This window comes from Embiotoca jacksoni, unplaced genomic scaffold (genome assembly GCF_022577435.1).
Source record: "Embiotoca jacksoni isolate LCO1_2020_lvr unplaced genomic scaffold, fEmbJac1.0.p SCAF_10, whole genome shotgun sequence".
In the NCBI taxonomy this organism is placed as follows: Eukaryota; Metazoa; Chordata; class Actinopteri; family Embiotocidae; genus Embiotoca; species Embiotoca jacksoni.
In genome coordinates, this window is record NW_027185230.1 from 5,740,416 (window position 1) to 5,759,476 (window position 19,061).

Here is a 19,061-nt window from a genome sequence, read left to right on the forward strand (position 1 = left end):
CCTCAAGAAAAACATGCACAGTTTGACCATTTGTAGACCCTCCCTCTCTGTCTTACCGGTATGTCCCACTCACAGAACCTGGAAGACCGGAGATATACTCGCTTTAAACTACTCAATTGCACGTGCATGATGGCTGCCTAACGTATCCTGCACCTGTTTGGAGCATTGGATGTGCACGTTCTCTGAAATGAACACAACAGGCACCGTTCAACGCACAATGCTGGGCGGTGTAGGGTGATGTAGGGCGGTGTAGGGGCAGTGTGGAGATGTGACCGGATCAGGGAGCTACAAAACTAAATGGAAACACGTTCAAGACGTTCTTGATTTGTTAGGGGGTATGGGGAGAGGTTTTCTAGGTGAGAAGGAGGCCTTTTGAAATATGGAGTGTTTTGTCCCTGGTCCATTTACATTTCTATTTTCTATCTTGTCTTACAAGTCAACTTCTGGTTCTTTGTCCATCAGAGAGTTGTGCCTGAAAATATGAGTTTAAGTCCTCATTACAAAGGTACTGTTAAACACTTTGTTTGGGCTGAGAATATGATATAATACAAGAAAACCCCAAATTCCAGAAGATTAAGGTTAGGCGGACCATTGACTTTTATGTCTTTTGAATTAAGGTCTCTGTTTTTTTGGTACGAACGCCACAGGAGGTGAGACATAATTGTTCTGAGCTTAAACTATAAGCAGACAATGAACAACGTGACTGCCAAATTCTTTAGCCCTGTAGGATGAGAGGTTGCTAAATTCTGTCCCGTCAATGCGAGTGTCAGTTGACTTGTGAAGCTAAACAGAAAAACAACAACGTGACAAAGTGAAAGTCCACGCAGCGCCTTTATTCGTTTTAAATATTGAGCACAAAACGTCCAACTTCTTGGATGGTGTCAGCAGCAGTGGGAAAAGCGATGCCCACTGTATGGGAGCTCAGCAGTCAGCCAAGTGGGGCCAAACACTGTGAGTCAGAGTGTGGGAAGTCATGAGTGTGTCACCAAGAATGTCAACATATTTTTCAGTGGAGGAAGAAGTGTTCTCTGGGGGAGAATACAGTGAACAGAGCAGGGTGAGGGGTCTTTCTCCCGTCACTTCAACTGTACAAGGCCAGGGATTCATTTCATCTTTGGGAGCTGAGTTTTTAATCCCGTTCTCACAGACGGTGATGACCCTTGGAGCTAATAATGTTCTGCTTTCAATAAGAAATTATAGTAGGATAAATGGAACAATGGATTTATTCATTATTTTAATGATCGATTATTCATTCTTTGATTTTTTTTTTTTTTACCTCGGATGTGGGGGTTTCCTGCTTCTCTGCCATATCTTACTATATATAATACAATAAATCTCATATTTCAACAACCGTGCATCACATCTGCTTCAAACTTGATGAGTGTATTGCCAGGGACCAGAGGGTGTGCGCTAGCCAATTTGGTGCGATTTGGACACGATACATTGAATATTCTGTTATTTAAAATTTTAATGAAAAGGCGACTGCCGCTCTGCGCAGCAGCAGTTCCAGAGAGCATCGCAGCGGATGAAGTCGAGCGTGTCTACCGACGTCTGCAACGAGCTGTTTAGAAGAAAACTACACAGCAAAACCGCAAGCCAGACAATCAAACAGCCAATAAGCCTGTTTTGAACGGGCTCCAGTGACAGTAAATTGGAAATGTTAATGTTTCCAGACAAAACAAGCAAATTGAATAGTATTTTTTAACATTACACAGACTTGTATTTTACTCATCAAGAAAATAATTCATTGATTAATTGATCATCTCTCTCTAAAAAAAAAAGGACCTTTTGGACAGTTTGTACATTTCAGTACTGTGCTTTGCATGGAGGAAGAGCATTTCTGTGGAAATGGACGCCCGTCCTTTACATTTTATTTCTGGAATCTGATGAAAACCAAATGGCGCCCAAACTTTCTTTGATCTGTGGATGTCAAGCATCATCTGTGTGTGTATGCATTCCTGTACAGTCAAGGATTCTTCAGCATACGAAACGCACACACTGCCTGTGTGAATAGTGTTTAATTTTGAGAATACGTCAGTGTTGGTTTATCTGTGTGTACAAATTTGTGCCTGCGAGTCTATTTGTTTTTGTGTGTTTCCGTGGGTGTGTGTGTGTGTGTGTGTGTGCGTGTGTGTTCTGCCCATTCCTCGACCACATGTCCTCAACAGTCCTTGACATCTGGCTGCCATACCTCTGTTCAGGCTGTCTGACTGTACTTCACAAACCATGGGAACTGCTGCTGTGTAGGCTGCTGCAGTGTGTGTGTGTGTGTGTGTGTGTGTGTGTGTGTGTGTGTGTGTGTGTGTGTGTGTGTGTGTGTGTGTGTGCGCGCGCGTGCGCGCGTGTGTGTGCGACAGAGAGAGAGACAGAATGAGAAAAATGACCTCAGATTTGGTGGCAATGTTTTCACAGCCTATAGAGCGTGCTCTTATAATCTTGTATAGGTGTTTTAATCTTTTTGTTCGTAAAATAATTCTTGTTTTTCTATGTTTACAAAAAAAAAAGAAAAAATACAAGACCCACTGCAGTTCTTAATGGAGTCGTCCTTGGGCCGGTTTGGTAGTTTCCTGGAACCAAACAAAAATGTTTTGCTCCAAAGTAGGAGGAGCGGGCCAGCTAAGGGCTGCGGGTATGCAGATCAGGCAGCGCAGTACAACTTTAATCCACATTCTGAGCACAGAATTGTGTTTTCTCCTGCTCAGACCACCTCTTATCACAAACACACAGGCAGGGCACTCGCGCAAACGCACCTCCAAAACCACAAAATACATTTCATTTATGTTCAGTGTAGTTTTTTTTCCATTAGCGACACATTAGTTTCGTCGACAGATTCATGTGTATCTAAATGCATCGTTAATGTGACTGAAAGAGTCTTATATAACACCATCCACATGAGTGCAATCCAGTGACCTGGACTTCAATGAAGTGTCAGCACTGTTGTGTTAGATGAGTGAGCGGCCCACGGCAATTATTTTTTTCTGTGCAGTTGGTTAAACACCTTTACACACTTGCAGGACTTGTATGCATGTTTTAACTGTAGTCTCTGTTTTGATACAGGCAATCCAGCAATCTGTAACCAGCAATTATCTTTAAAATAATTTCTCGACCTAACCCATTAATATGAGATCTGACCCGACCCATAATTACCTACATGCAGGTTCAGTTTGCTAAGGCAGAGGTACCCTTCATGATTACAGTGGATTATTACTTGTCTTTTATTGTTAGACCAACTGAATGGCAGAGGGACACATTCACACACCTCTCCAAAACATGAATACTTTACTTCATGTATGTCATATAAGAACTGTTTAAACTTTTGAATGAATCTGTTTAAATATGCGGAGAAGAAGATCCGCTGAGTTAGACTGGAACGAACTCTGGTGTGATTTCTCCGTCAGTGCGGTTCTTTTTAACAAGTGTGAACGCTGCCATCCAAACCTTGATTTCACTTCCAACTGCATGGTTCACTGCGTGAACGCAGCTCGGACCAAAGACATCTAAACAAGCCGAACACGCGACCTACATTGCACACATTACAGATAAATGCGGGCCTGGGAACCGCTGCCTCCTGGAAGAATATCTCCATTGTGCAACGGACAAAGTCATGGCACTGTTTTAAATCCTTTATACATTTTATAAGCTCTTCATGAGTTCTCAGCTAGTAAAAAACACCACCACATATAAACAAAATTCTACGAGTGCATTTATCCCAGCACACAGCATTGTTCTGGAAGTTATTAAAGTTCACTCGTATAAAATACGTCATAAAAGCTAATCAGGTTGCTACCTCATCCATATGCCTTTTGTTTCAATGTTAAAAATACCAATGTGAACACTAAGCAAACACACAAATGTGACAGTGTGTCATTTTCTGCTTTGGTCCGGACGAGGACAGCTGACCTACAAGTATGTGTATTAATTAGCTTTTATTAATTGTTTGCACAGTATATTTGTGTATTTATTTCTGAATTCCAAGAGCTGTGTGAAGATGAACTTTTTTCACGGTCTATCAGCCTCTCTCCCTCCATTTCATCTCCTCTTAAAGGGAAGATGGGGGGTGATTTTAGCTGAGTCATTGTGTCACACTGTGCGCAGCTTCACCCGGTTTGCAACTGTGGTCACCAACATGGCAAAAATATTGGCTGGTCAGGACCATTTGTGTTTGTGCCTGAAGAGTTTTTGTGTTTGTGCCCTGTTAAATGGACACCAATAGATCTTATTTTCAACCACATATTGTCTGTTTCTTGCTGCAGGCGGACACCGTTCATGGTGGTTTACAGATAAGCAGTGCTGTAGTTTTTCTGGTGAGAAAGTAGTGAAACATCACAAGCAAGTCCTGCAACCTAAATCTAAATATTATAATTTGTATCCAAAACTTTTGTGCATTGTTTTTTTTTTTCTTTTATCGTCACCTGTTTTCTGATGACAATGTTTTAAATTCTGTTCTGTTTGAATCCTATGCCAGTGTGTTCAGCTCCATATTGAGTTCTCTTTTTTTTCTATTCTGTGTCACTCTTCGCTTTCTTTGTTTGAGGGATAGTCCAGGGTTCATTCCCACTTTTAGGGTTTTTCCCTGAAAGTTATATTTAGCCAACAGGAAACGTCCCAGAGACCCTCGTTCCTCTCCCGAGACGAAGGAACATGAAGTACACATTCCCCAGTATCTCATGCCCTTCAGCCCCATGCAGTCTTGTCCTGGGATCTGCTTTGTTTACATTTCCATTCATTTTTGTCACAGTAAAATCAAAGACAGTAACTCCACATCGCCTCAGTCTGGAGTGTGGTTTTTTTTTCTGCTCTAAACCCTCCCACTCACCGTGCTCCCCGTCCTCCACCCATCAGCCTCACTGATCTCCACATACAGTTAAGGATTGTTCTCCCCACCGCAAGTTCACCTTCAGGGCCATTTGGAGGCTTCAAGGCCTAAGCCGTCCTCTTTGAACGCCCTGCGAGCCTTAACCCCTCTCAACCCCCGATGAGGTCTGACCTCCAACCCCTCCTAATACGCCACTTCCTTCCAGCGAACACCCGCGGCTCATTCCCCCCCCCCACCCACTCTGTTCCTCCCCAATGAGACGTTTACAGTATGTAGACAGCATATATAGTTCAGTTGACTTGCTGTTCTTCTACTGTACATCATTTAATATTCCAAAAATAGATTCCCAGCTTGAATTTAGCATCTATGACATCACTCAACCAGAAGACTAAACAAGACTGTGTCAGTTTAAATAGAGTTGGGCGGTATGTTACGGTGGAGTCTATGATCTCTTTTAAATTGAATGTATACAGACCTTAATTGCACCAAAGGGATCTTTGATGATGAACATCAACATTAAAACATAAACACATTTCAATCAATACAACAGCAGGCATTAGTGCATCATCATCAAGCTCAATATTTTTTCTCAACTGTAGTACTTTTTCTTCACGCTATAAAAAACATTGATAAACATAAAATAACATGTTTAGGCTTCAAATCAGTTTCATCTCGTGTTTTTTTTTTTTGTGTGTGTGTGTTTCAGGAGAAGCGAAAACGGCAAACTGAAATTGAAGACAAAAGAAGCCAGCTTGACGACCTGGTGCTACAGCTGCAACATGTTAAGGTGGGTTTGTGTGTGTCTATTGGTGTTACATGAATTTCTATGGTGAAAAATGTAACTCAAAACAATAGACTGCCTTGACTGGCTGATCACGTCCACCACTTAAAAGTACTTAATTTAAACCCTATATTTACATTTAATGTCAAAAGTTGTAATTGAGGTGTGACAAGCTATTATGTTTATTTAGAAAAATGTCTCTCTCACTTTGAAATTACCCATGAAATCACTGGAAGCCCAGATGTCCCAGTTTTCCAAGTGGACCTAAACGCAGCATGTATTTGCAGATCTGTGTGAAGCTGAAAAGAGTCTTAAAACTCCACAAACAAATGTAAAGTGATCCGTGCGTGTCAAGCGATTGGTGCACACACGTTTTAACAATCTGTAAATAAATATCAAAGAATGTCACAAATGTATTCACATATTTGTATATGCGTGTTTAAATCGCTCTGTATTTGTGTATGGATTTGAACACACATTTTCCCAAGTTATGCACAAATTAGTGTACAAATTTCTAATTCCTTTTTTTATTTGTAGATAATTTAATACACATGTGTGACCATTTTGAGTCTAATTTGCCTCCGTAAAATGCAGAGCTTAAGAAAAATGTCCGATAGGTACTATTTACAATGAAGAATTGTGATTTTTATTGCAGTTGGCGTCAGTAAAATGACTGTAACCACCTAGTGAGTGGTGCTGCCGGTCCATCTTCATTCAGCATGTTTCCAACTTGCTCAGTGCTCGTACTGTAGCTGTTTACAAACAGCTTCTATATTTATCAGGTTACTTATTCCTATCTCAGCATTCTAATCCTATAAATAATCGTCACCATGTCAGAAAAGTATGACGAGGATTTTGCACTTCGCTTGGTTGCGATTTGGACTATGGTGGAAAGACCCTGTCAACGTTAAGGTTTATGATCCAGTAAAATATACATTTAAACTAAGTTTACCAGGTTTTTAACCATTAATACAGCAACGAAAAAGATCAAATAAATATCAGAAGCAAAGTTAAAAAAAGAAAAGCAAAAGAATAAAAGGAAAGAAACTAAGGGGCATATGGTTAAAGCCGTGTGTACATTTCTGCTTACTTATGTTACATCCAGCTATTCATTTCTTACTTGCATATACTGTTTCGTCTACAGCTGAGCTAAATATCTGGGCTGCTGCATGTCAGAGATGATAGATGAAGCATTGTTTTATTTTTGAGGTAACTGTTAGTTTAAGGTCCAATTAAATGAGGTCGGTGTGAAGGCAAGGTAAAGAGTTTCAGGTTAGGGTTACGAGTTTGCAGATGAATGCAATGAGTGATCACACGAAAGCTTCACAAATGTCCGTGTCACGCCCGTCCATCTCTCTTAATCGACTCAACCCCTCTGTGTCTCTTTCTAAACATCGTATCTACCCCTTGGCCCCATGTGTCCCGGAAAGATGAAGACGCATCGTGTGCCTTCCTTTACAGGTTTTTGTTCCATTCCCGCACGCTGCATTTAAATGCAAGTGTGTTTAATCGCTCGTGTATGCTGTGTTTGTCAGTTTTTGGCTGACAGGTAGTGATTCCATCTAAATATCCAAATCTCAGTGCCCATGGTGTGCAGGCGTTGTTATAGGAGAGTTTCCCTTGGCTGAGCAGAACAGGCCTGGCTGTTTTCTTCTTTCCAGAAAAACATTAAAATCCAAACACACACAAATATATCCCCTCACACTTACTGCCAGCCAATATTGATATAAGCCAAGATTTGGTTTCAAGTAAACACAGGTTTGGCGTTCGATCCATAAGTAGTAACAAGGACATAAAGCTGCTGACAGATGAGAGCTCTCAAAAATGAACAGCTTCTAGGCATCTGTAATTTACGTGGCGTTCTTGAACCTTTCAGCCACAGAAAAATGACTCCTGCGGCCTTGTACACAAGCTCAGATCAGGAGGAGACGCATCAGGCATCCTACGGACATTGAGCACCGACACACTATATGACATCATTTAAAATTATATGTCACTCTGCTACTTGACTTAGATTTCTGTGTCCAACTCATTTATATCAAATGCATGATTAAAGTAGTGAGTTATAATTTAAGTATTCAGTTTATGAGTTGCACTTTTGTGCACTTCACTACTGATGTCGAACTGCTTTACCTTCGAAAGGAGTTATTCGGAAAAATCTTGCAGCCATAAACGCTGCACAGATGCAGGATGTTGTCGGGGAATAGCTGTGGGTACCCACTACAAATATCCATGGTAGCCAGTTTTTTAAAAAATTGCAATAAAACTACATTCCCTTCCCTAATTAGAGCCATTAAACACACTTGGCATGAATGAATCTTTGTATCAAATAAGTTTGGCTCTACATACCAGGTGTTTTCCAGCATTTAACACCCACTTATGGAAATATGGACGAGAGAGGAGCATTGATTAAATCCATGTGTGCCATGTGTTTCAGGCCATGAAGAGCAGTACAGCCATTAAGGAAGGTTAAGTTGTTGTATTTGAGTTTGGTCTCTCTGCTGTCCAGATTTCTACAGTTTGAGCCCAGCTGCAAAAACATATAATATTAAACTTAATGTAGGCCAAAATCGTGTTGGTAGGTTTTGCATCTAAACCAGAACTGCTTAAAGTTGAACCTTTATCATTGTGATGTAGAAATGTTGTGTTCATTTTACGCTCATATGTATATTTAGTTCATGAATGCAATTTTCTTTATTGACCTGATATGGGATAAACTCCATGGAAAATAATAATCATAGCAAATTACATATGACACTGTTTACATTTCAGACTACTGTAATAACTACACTCTATTGCTACCCTCTGTTATTTTTGTATCGATGCTTTACTTTTCTGCTACACTTGATGCGAGCAAGCGAAGGTGCCCTTCAGCTTGTTCGTGGTCTGAGCTTAAACCTCTATTGGCCACCAGGAAATGAGTCAATCTATATTACCAACTTTTTAATGGTCATTCTCCAGAATGTGTTTAAATCTGGCTTCTCATTCAGCAATGTGAGAATGTGATTTGTAGTTTATTTATATCTTGTCTACATTTACAAAGGAGATTTGATAAACAATTAAAAGATTTTCGGATCTGATAAATTGATTGATACTGGTTTCGGATTCGATAAAATGCCATCGACTCTCAACACTATTATTCCCTTATCTGCTCTCCATGCTCCCAAATGAAGAATGAAAAAAGGCAGCCGATATAATCTGAATCCACGTTTGCTCTATCTAAAGAATCGAGCCTCTTACTGATCTCCAGAGCCGCCAGCGTGCTGCTCTGTTTAGCTTTCTTCCATACAACATTAGCAGGCTTGAACCCCAGATGTAATCAGCATCTGGTCACACAATCCCATTTCATGGCCATTACCTCTGAGTGCCACACAGCCAGGCGGCATGAAGCGGCCTTTGTAGCCAGCTCTCCAGAGACACAGTGGCCTGGGAGAGGAAATGGAAACTGGAGCCCAGAGATTTGATAAGGACCTTCAGGCCGCATGGTTCAGGCCTCTCAGAATGGAGGCGTTACGAGTCTGGGACCTCGTAAACATCAGAAGGATTTCAGAGCAAAGTTGAACCTCAACCAGCATTTTCTGTTGAAGCTGCGTCTCTTCGGCACAGGGTGGTTTTTATTTATTTTTTTCTCGCAGTTACGTATTTTTGCTCAGAACTGGTTATTGCAGTCTCTGATGAAAAGCACAGACCTTCCAAACTTTTCCTTTAAGCGTCCAACTCCGTGTGGTTGTGTGTCGGAGCTCAACAGGAAATGGAAAGTCAGTTAAACAGCATGAGAGAGAGCAGAGAGCACGCTGGTTCTCAGAGGAAACAAGTGGCCAACTTTCTTCACTGCTTTGTTAAAGGTGCAGAAAACGGTCTGTACTGGTCATGGTTTAGGTTCATTTTACTGATAAAACGCCGTGATGATCAGAGGTCAGGCTCAGCTACAAGCGAACATGTTCCCCTGGTTACGTGACACTTTCTTTGCCTCATATAAAGAGTATTGTCTACAATACAAATTCTACATGAGACATATAGAGTAAAGGGATTTCTGTGAAATATCAGCATTTTAAGCTTAGATTGTTATTTTTTTCTAACAACTGCAGTCGGTGCACATGATATGTTGAAGGACTGATGGAAATTTGAAAACCAAAATATAATTTTGGTTTCTGGCTGTGATAAATGGTGTAATTTTGGCAATTTTTTTTTTTAAAAAGAAAACATGTCTTTCAAACTCACCAGCGGGCTCAGAAGGTATAAAACTGGATTTAGAAAAATCGTATTCCTTCAATCTAGTTGACAAAAAGGTTGTGCAATGTGTTTCATTCAAAATATTTCTGGCTAACAAACATGATGATCTACATATCTGAGGTTTGCTCAGCTATGCGGGCGCACGGTAGTCACACACACACACACACACACACACACACACACACACACACACACACACACACACGCACATTGAAACAAACAAATAGCCCAGCTGCCACATTCTGGCAGCAGGTGGAAAAATGCTTTGAAATCATCTCTGCAGCTCCTCGTGTGTTGTTTCTGTGTGTGGAGGAACTCTCACTGTTAATTGTCAGCTCTCCGACCCACAGCCAAGCAACAGTTTGACAGTAAACAGCCAAAGGTGAAGCAAAGCGGTCTCGCCTGACTCTGTTGTGGAAACAGAACAGAGCTGCACACACAGACGGAGACATTAGAGGCGTAAACAACAGTTCTGGCATTCATCTATGAAACATTGAAAAAACAAATCCAGCAAACTGCTGTGTGATGAGAAGTGTTTAATGCACCATGAATCAGACACACCGCCCTGAGATTTAATGTGGGGCCTAGCCTAGGTTGTGTATCTTATTAACACAAAGTGACTGGATGTTTGGATGCTGGTGTGTTCAGACATGTCAGACTGAACTGCCTTAAAGTCAGAAACAGACAGAATATGCCTACGTTTTTTTTTTTTTATACTATTCCTTATTTCAGATCAGCTCTACCTCTGTTACTAAAACACCATCTGTCTCCTTACGAGGCTGTAAAATGATCAGAGTGAATTTTCTCTTAATTAACTGTAGTCAAATTCATAAGAGAAGCAAAAGCGCCCCCAGTAAAAAGTACACAGCGACTTTTTTTTTTTTGTGGGGGGGGGGTATTAGAAAATGTAATTTGTTAAAGTTCAAAGAAATGAAAAAACAGCCATTTGTGAGCTCCGTTAGACATACAATTTTTTTTTTTTTAAATAAATAAATACTTGTGTAAATGTGTTTATAACAAAATAACTGACAGTATGATGAGGAAGGATTATTGTTGTACTCTGATGGGATTCGAAATAGTAGTTTCCTGTGTGTAACAGCTGAGTTTGGGGTATCTGTGTTATGTGAAAACTCGGTACGTGTGTGAGCCTACGTGTTTATTTATTTCTTCAGGCTGTTCTTGGCAGTCATTACAGAAATCTCTTCGCAGAAGTTAGTCTCCATAATCGGGGTCCAGTGGCAGTTGTGAGAAATACAGTGTCATAAACAAGCTAGAAAGGAAACAAGGAAGAGCTATTTGAGGCGTGTTACTGTAGATCTCAACAATCTAACTGAATTGAAACACTGTGAGTTGGTCATTTGAGAAGAGACGGCGCCTTTAGATGTCACACTGTGAAGTGTAAAACGGGCATTGAGCATGTTATACGTTGTAAATCCTCCTGAGGTGGACAAGTTGTGCATTTAAAAACACTGAGTGTTGAGGTCAGGAGGAGGACTCCACAGTGTGGCTGTCGGGATGTTCATTAGAGCTGCAATGATGAGATAATTAGCCTATTTTATCAATCAATTAAAGCACCAATTGTAAAGATCTCTGTTTTGTTGTATTTGGATCCAGTTTGACAAAATGAAGAATTTGCCGCTTATTTTTGGTCTTTTCTTACACTAAATTAAATATCTTTTGTTTGGTGTGTCAGTTAGACAAAACAAGATATTCAATGATGTCACCATGCACACTGGGGTATTTTGATTGACTTTTCAATGTTCTCTGTCATTTGGTAGCCAAAACAATTAATCATCAACTAGCCCCTAATTAAAGAGCATAAAGTCTCACACAGCCTTTGTAAAACATTGTAATATACTAATACCACAGCAAACAATGGCAGCAGCAGTAATAGTTCCTTACGTTGTAATAAGATTGAGTATACAGCCTCACGGTTTGGTACATTTTCTGTTGTATGTGTGGCACATACTTGTTGAATCATTTCATGTTAGTTTTACCATAATAATCCAAGATATGCTACCATGCTTTTGTTGTTGTTGTTGTTGTTGTTGTTGTTTTTTTATATAGTTTTTAAGCATTTGTTTAAACCTTCAGATAAAGCTAACTTGTTTCCCCGCTCTTGGTCTGTGTGCTAAGGCAAGGCAAATGTATTCATTGAGAATATTTCATGCACATTAAAATGAATTGGAAAAAAACCCAAAACAATAGAAGCACCAAAATACAGAGGTCAAAAACTAAAACAATGACAACACACAAAAAAAACTGTAAATATTAAGTAAAAGCAAAGTTTTAAGCTCGGACTTGAATGATTTCAACACAATCTGAAGTCTTGGCTCATCTGCGAAGCTAACCAGCTGTGGTATTAATTATGGTGTCAATCCTCTCATCTAACTTGACAAGAAAATAAACAAGTCAATGTCTTTAAATGATGAACTATTCCTTTAAGTGAACTAAACATCGAACATATCTTTATGTCCTCCTCAGTCCAAAGCCATGCGTGAGCGATGGCTCCTCCAGGGAATGGGAGTGGAGGAAGAAGAGGCACGGAGGAAACAGCTGGAGCAGGATGAAGAACAGGGGAAAAGGCTCGAAGACATGATACACAGGTACTGCACACACAGTCATGCAGGTTTACTCATCAGGCTCATTTTGGCATCGCTGCTTGTCTCTTTTGTTTTTTTGTTTTTTTGTGTGGGATGAGTGTGCTACAGTTCTCTGTAGGATGCACTGTGATACATTTCCAGCATCAGTACGATCAGATGATCACACTGGAGGCAGATCTGATACCGAACAAAGAGTCAGAGTAACGATAACTACAGTTGTCACATCTGTTTTTGATGCCGTGCCTCTTCTTTTGTTTCTGACTCCGTGGCGCTTTGACTGAATTGAGACATTTCCAAGAATACCAGTCATTTCGTCCTTTCAGGCCTGACAGCTTAGTTAAGACCGATTTTTACATCCGATCCACACGGTCCAAACTGTAAATACGAACAAACAGCTTGGGACCATCAGGCTTCTTTATACAGGAACAGAACGTATCACGTGTCCCACTTCTTCATTTTTAGCATCACGTGTCATGCATATGATGCTAAAAATTACTTTTAGCTGCAAAGTGAAGTATGAAGCCATTTACCATCAACAGTCGTATTCTTTAATTACAACTGTTACATTTGAAGCATCAATCCAGAGGCCCAGAATAGAGCTCTAGTTATTTGAGACTGTGTGTGGCTAAACACACTGACACACACACACACACACACACACACACACACACACACACACACACACACACACACACACCGTAACTAAGAAGTGTTGTAGCTATTGGATTCTGCAGTTTTGTCACCTTAGAGCAAAATCACTGAAGTGCCACTGCATATAAATATGCAACTTCAATAAAAACAGATATCACATAAGAATAGAACTGGACGGAGGAATTAAAGAAAACGAGAGCAGGAGGGAGGAAGACAAGAACTTGTAAATCAGAAAGAGAAAGTCAAAACAAGAGAAAGCAGGGCGTGATTGCCGGAGGAAGAGAGTGAGATATTGAGGAGGTTGAAAAATAGGAGCGAGTGATGTGATTCTGTGTGCGCTTCCTGTGTTTGTTTCTGTGGGAGGAGCTTCCTGATTCCCATCAAGCATTGCTGGGAGAGTCACTTATTCCCCGATGAAGTCGGGGCATGAGATCATGCCACCAGCACAGTGCCAGGCAGCTCTTCCCATTATGGTGGAGGGTGTGAGATCTGTGGTTGGGCTGCACCTCAAGCAGATTTTCAGGAGCAATCTGAAGACTGCAGACGAGAGAATTAGTAGAGAACGGGGCCCGGAAACGTTGCCTAATTACATGCCTGTACAATAACAAGGGCATAAATGCCCTTAAACTTTAAATAGCAAAAAGGAAAATTGAAATTTTCATTAGTGCATTTAGGAGGGAAACAAATGTGAGTATTCAGCTTAAAGCCTTGGAAGTTACTAACATTAGTTCAGTCCATCAGAATAACAAGAATAAAGCTCAACGGAGTGGACAGTGTCCCGTTTTGTGGAGATGTCTGTTTCTTCAGGCTTCAATTGAAGAATTCAAGTTGAAACTAATGAGCCCAGGTGCAGTGCACATTTTTTTGAAATATATTTTAAGTATCTGAACGATAGAGATCAGATCACGCTCAGAAAAATTAGGCTCGTGAAAAGGCCCCGGGTCAATTGGGCATCAGAGAGTCAGGCTCCCTTCTCCACTTCCTCATTTATCAAATCTCCGCATGAAAGAGCCTCTGTTGGCCACTGCAGGTTATCACTCGCGCTGAAATAACACCAACGCCGAGCGCAGTCACGGACACCAGGATTACATTGGCTCTGGTGTAAACAGAGTGGCAGTGAATGGTCAAAGAGAGAGCATTGTGGGCCAAAGTACAGTTGTGATTGTGGAGCTGCTTCTGTGACTCACTTCATTCAGCCACTGTTGAATGGAGTTGTTGTCTGACGCTCTTGTTCAAACGGCAGATAACGCAGTTTGTGGTTTTAATGACTTGGAAAAGCAATTCAACCGTAAAGATAACTGGTAACGGCGCAACACTCTCATGACTGGGTTTCAACTTTTCTACACTACAGACTTTTGAGGAAAGCCAAATCAAACTTTATTTAAGTCCTCAGTGTGAAAATGAGGAAGAAATGCATTTTGCATTTTCAAAACATACTCCCAAAAAATAATGTACAGTTTGCACAACCACAGTTAGTTCCACCATGTGGCAGAAGGTCCTGAATCCCGTACTTTCCCACCACTGCCAGAAGGTTTCTGATGAAATCTAGAAGTTGGTAGAAGCTTTGTGGTCTTTCAGCCTAAGCTACAGTTACAAGTTTGGCCTTTTTTTTTAACTTTTAATATGCACGTTTATCAATCATTATGCAATATCTGTCTCCTTGAAAACCCACCACCGTCACACTCCTTCTCTTCAAACTTTTGCAAGGAACCAGATAAATGCTGTTTTTTTTACATGTATGCAGACGGGGCGGATTTGCGCGCAATTGCTATTACGAACCAGAGTCTCAGATGTCTATTGAAAACTGCTTGAAGAGAAGCTCAGCTGGAATTAAACTCGGAAGGCTTTCAGAAAACAATCGTTTCCAGTAGGTAAAATAAAGTCACAGAGCACATGTGTGGGCGTCTGAGGAGTGCCTTCAGGCTCACAAATCCTCAACTCCAAACACTGTAACAGAGATGTTTTACACAAATAACCTTGCGGGGAAAGAAAGTGTTAATAATGAAAAACTATAAACACTGTCATTAATGTTGGTGTAATGTCACGCTGAGAGCTATTTCTGTTTGGAGATTTTTGGACGAGAGGACACTGACTGTGTGTGTGTGTCTCTGTGTGTGTGTGTGTGTGTGTGTGTGTGTGTGTGTGTGTGTGTGTGTGTGTGTGTGTGTGTGTGTGTGTGTGTGTGCGCGCGTGCGTGTGTCTGTGTGTGTCTGTCTGTCTGTGTCTGTGTGTTGTGCGTGCATTTTAGGCAGAGGGTGTGGCGTCTATATTTACACTCTGTGGGACACCATCCCAGAATATCTCGTAACCCAGGCAACCGGAGTCTTTCCACTACTGATAGAGACGTAGGATAGATAGGTGAATAGTCGGGACAAATATGGACAAATCTGCATTATCTGTGTACGTGTTTGTAAAAGAGAGAGAGAAAGAGTGTGTGTGTGTGTGTGTGTGTGTGTGTGTGTGTGTGTGTGTGTGTGTGTGTGTGTGTGTGTGTGTGTGTGTGTGTGTGTGTGTGTGCGTGCGTGAAACAGCGTTCGTGAAACAGACTCGACTGTCCTGTAAACTAAAAGCACAGAAGCCCAGACATTTTGTTCGTCCAACTTTTATGGCCGTTGCACTAACAACACACGCACCAGTGGACACTTTAATAGCAGAAAGTGACAAAGACAAAGCTCCTGCTCTTTTATGGGAACTTGTATCTCTTCATGCGCTGGAGAACACGTACACAGAAGTGGAAGAAAGAGGAGGAACAACTCTGTACAACTACACAGAGAACATCTCTGAGCTTTAAAAAAACAAAAAACAACAACCACGAGAAGTAAGAAAGAACAACAGGCCTTTAGATTATCCATAGGAATGCACTAACCTAATGGAGAACACATTATGAAACACAAAACAACAAGACATCCGGACAACAGCAGCATCTTTGTGTGGTGTTTCCTGCTGCCGACCTTAAACTGGAAATCACATCAAGTGAAGGGGAAAAAACAACCACCAGGAAACAGTGCCATCATTGTGCAGCTATTTCATACACACACCTGAAGTCATTGAGCCTAACAGCACAGACACAAAGAGGGGGAAAAAAAAAAAGGCAGAAGGGAAACGGTCGTGTGGTCGTTTTTCCTTGTTGGAACTGAACGTGAGGAACACAGAGTGGCAGAGCGACGAAGAAACGGCGCCGTGTTGTTGCAGAGAGAAGAGAAGGAGCAGACAGGAGGAGAGGGAATGAGAGAGTGTGGAGGCAGCAGTGGTAGTTTTACAGATATCCCTATCATTACATGGACAGGCTAAGTAAACACAGGGAGGGATACGCAGCGGAGACGGGGACCTTTTCACAGTGTGGCCACTGGCCCGACCTGTGGCCACACTGGGTCTCTCTTGGATTGTTTCTGGGTGCACCCACGGCTCCACGCGGATGCCGCCATCATTGCGGGGGGAGCGGTGTGGTTTTGTGTCCTGCCACATCCACAAGACAGCTCTCGCAACTTGCACTGTAGCGGAGCCATTGGAAGACGTTTCTTTTTTTAGAAATGAGAAAGTAGTCTGTCATTCCAGACAGTCGGAGTTGGTCCACTTATATTTTGCAGCGAAATGAGGCCTTTAAAACTTTGTTCACACGGCAATCAATTTGGATTTGAAGTGAGCGGATTTTGCAGGAAAATAAACAATAAAATTAGAAAAAGAAACTGAATTTACGAATGTAATGTATTGAGATTTAATTACAGTACAGTGAATAGGTCTAAGTCGTTAACATGGCCTGTCCCACATCTCCCACTCTTTTATGTCTGTTATTTTTTTTGTTTTGCTTACACTCCAGTAACTTCATCATACACTCCTGTTTGTGTGTGTCCGCCACAACTTTTCTGCTTATTTTTCTGTGCTGAATCCTGCCACTGCAGCAACCTCATTTCTCTACAGCGGATCAATAATGTTTCCTCTTATCTTGTCTAACTATCAATAAATTAACAGACCAGAAAACCTCAGAGTCTGTAAGACACACGAGGTCCAGCAGGCACTCCGGCTGCAGCAAGCTACACTTCCAGGAACAATCCCACTGAAGTGCTCTGGCACTGCGTTACATAATGTTCTAAGAATATTTTGTCTTTTTGAGAGCACGTCGTTTTTCACTGTCCAGAAAAGTGGGATGCTTCTCAGTTCAGATCTCTTCGCTGCTCAGCTGTGAAGCTCATAGAGCCTGCCTGCCTTTGTTTCTGAGCTTATCAACGTCTGAGCCACTTTCAGAAATGTAGTCGCCCTCCGCTGTACGGTTTGTTCTCTGCGAGGTATGAAAAGCTCGCACTTCTTCTAAATCTAAATATAGTCTGATGAGGTCATGTTCACAAAACTCTCAGCCAAACACGGCGGCTCGGAAAATATTGGTGCATCAGGCTTATTTTCTTACCCTCGACTGAAACACCAGACCAGACGTAAACCATTTGAGCTCGAGCCGAATGTAACTGCAGTGAAAACAAACTCGAGGCACCAAAATTATACTTTGAAAAGTCCAACATTAGTCTCCGAGTGTTCAGACAATAACACCAATGAAAATAGACTCAGGATTCAGGAGCTGGACATAACCATGTGTTCTGTTGGACATCTACCACAGCCTCCTATTTATTTTGAACTATAAACCTTAAAGTGTCAGTTACACATAACTTGTCTTTTCTTTCAGAAGACCCAAAGCATGAAGCATTTGGTATTTATTTTTGATGTCCAAACAATTCATTTCAGGCTAAACAGCTTGTGAGCGGTGACGTCACATCCCAATAGTCACAGACTTTTGCTTGAACGTAATACGAGTGTCTCGTCCTTCCTCAGGGACACTGGACTGTTTGTGTGACCACACTTTTATCCTTGCGTGCCCTTCTTTTGGTGGATTTTACATTCTTGTAATTTGAGCTCGTTAAAATGCTGCTTTCAGTTAAAGTTATTGAACGAAATAGATACAATCCCCAGTAAACTTCAGGGGTTGATACCATTTTCTGACAAACTAAGAGTTTGGGTTAATTTAGGTTTTGAGATAAATATGTATAAATAAGTTATTATTAGTTGTACATTTGTTTGTTGAGTGTTTAGCTGACCAAAGGTAATACATCTGCAGTCATTTTTATAAGAAATAAATTGTTATTGAAGCCGAAACACATTCTCTGGCTCCCAATATGACGTTTTGTCGTTTTTCTCTGTTTCATAACTTTATAACCCAAATATTTTTGGGTTCTGGACAAAGCAAGACATCCTCACTTGTCGCTGTGAGCCCTCAGCGATACACAAATTGCATGTGTTGCTACTTTTCACAGGCTAAACTATTTAGCAACTCACAGATTAATTTAAATGTAAATTATTTCTGCATTTGACTTCTTAAAACACACCAGAAATCATAACAATATAAAATATACATCCTCATAGTTCCTTAGAAGGATGATTTTTTTTTTTTTTTAAGGATTCATCTTTTTAAAGCCTTGGAGATGACATTTGCAAAGTTTAAGTAAAGAGCTACAGAGCTTTCAAAGTTATGAATGGAAGCATTTTCTATATTGTATTATATATATATTGTATTGTATTGTAGCACAACCAGTAATTTGTCTTTTTGTACCCTTTAAACTGGAAACAATGGGACGCATTTAGACGTGGGACAGAAAGAGAAGGAGACGCATTTCTGTTTGTGAATTTGAGCTCAGGACAGTTAATCATTCATGACAAATGTAGAAAGGATCAAAGAAGTGTGCGAGTTACAGCTGATGCGTCTGGGTGTGTGTGAACGTAGGCTATAAAATAATCACAACCCGGTGTCAAAAAAGAGCGCTGAGGATGGATGATGTGCATCCCGCATCTTATCAAAGTGACGGGAATTTGAAATTAATATGAGCCAATGGGTTTAATTTCACCTGGTCTTCATTACAGCAGGAAAACAACAGGCAGGTGTTTTAATGCCAGTTTCCGTGTCCTGTTTGTGACACAGAAACAGGAATAAGTCGGG

General features: G+C 40.9%; 1 protein-coding gene across 3 annotated transcripts in view; it reads left to right on the forward strand.

The window, feature by feature from the left end:
- The window catches only part of palm2akap2 (PALM2 and AKAP2 fusion), an 87,648-nt gene that overhangs the window by 18,949 nt on the left and 49,638 nt on the right, over positions 1-19,061 (forward strand). For all 3 annotated transcript variants that reach the window (XM_069162512.1, XM_069162521.1, XM_069162530.1), the window contains exons 3-4: positions 5,523-5,603; positions 12,315-12,436. In XM_069162512.1, coding sequence (XP_069018613.1) covers positions 5,523-5,603; positions 12,315-12,436 — 203 coding nt within the window. The remainder of the gene's footprint in view (positions 1-5,522; positions 5,604-12,314; positions 12,437-19,061) is intronic.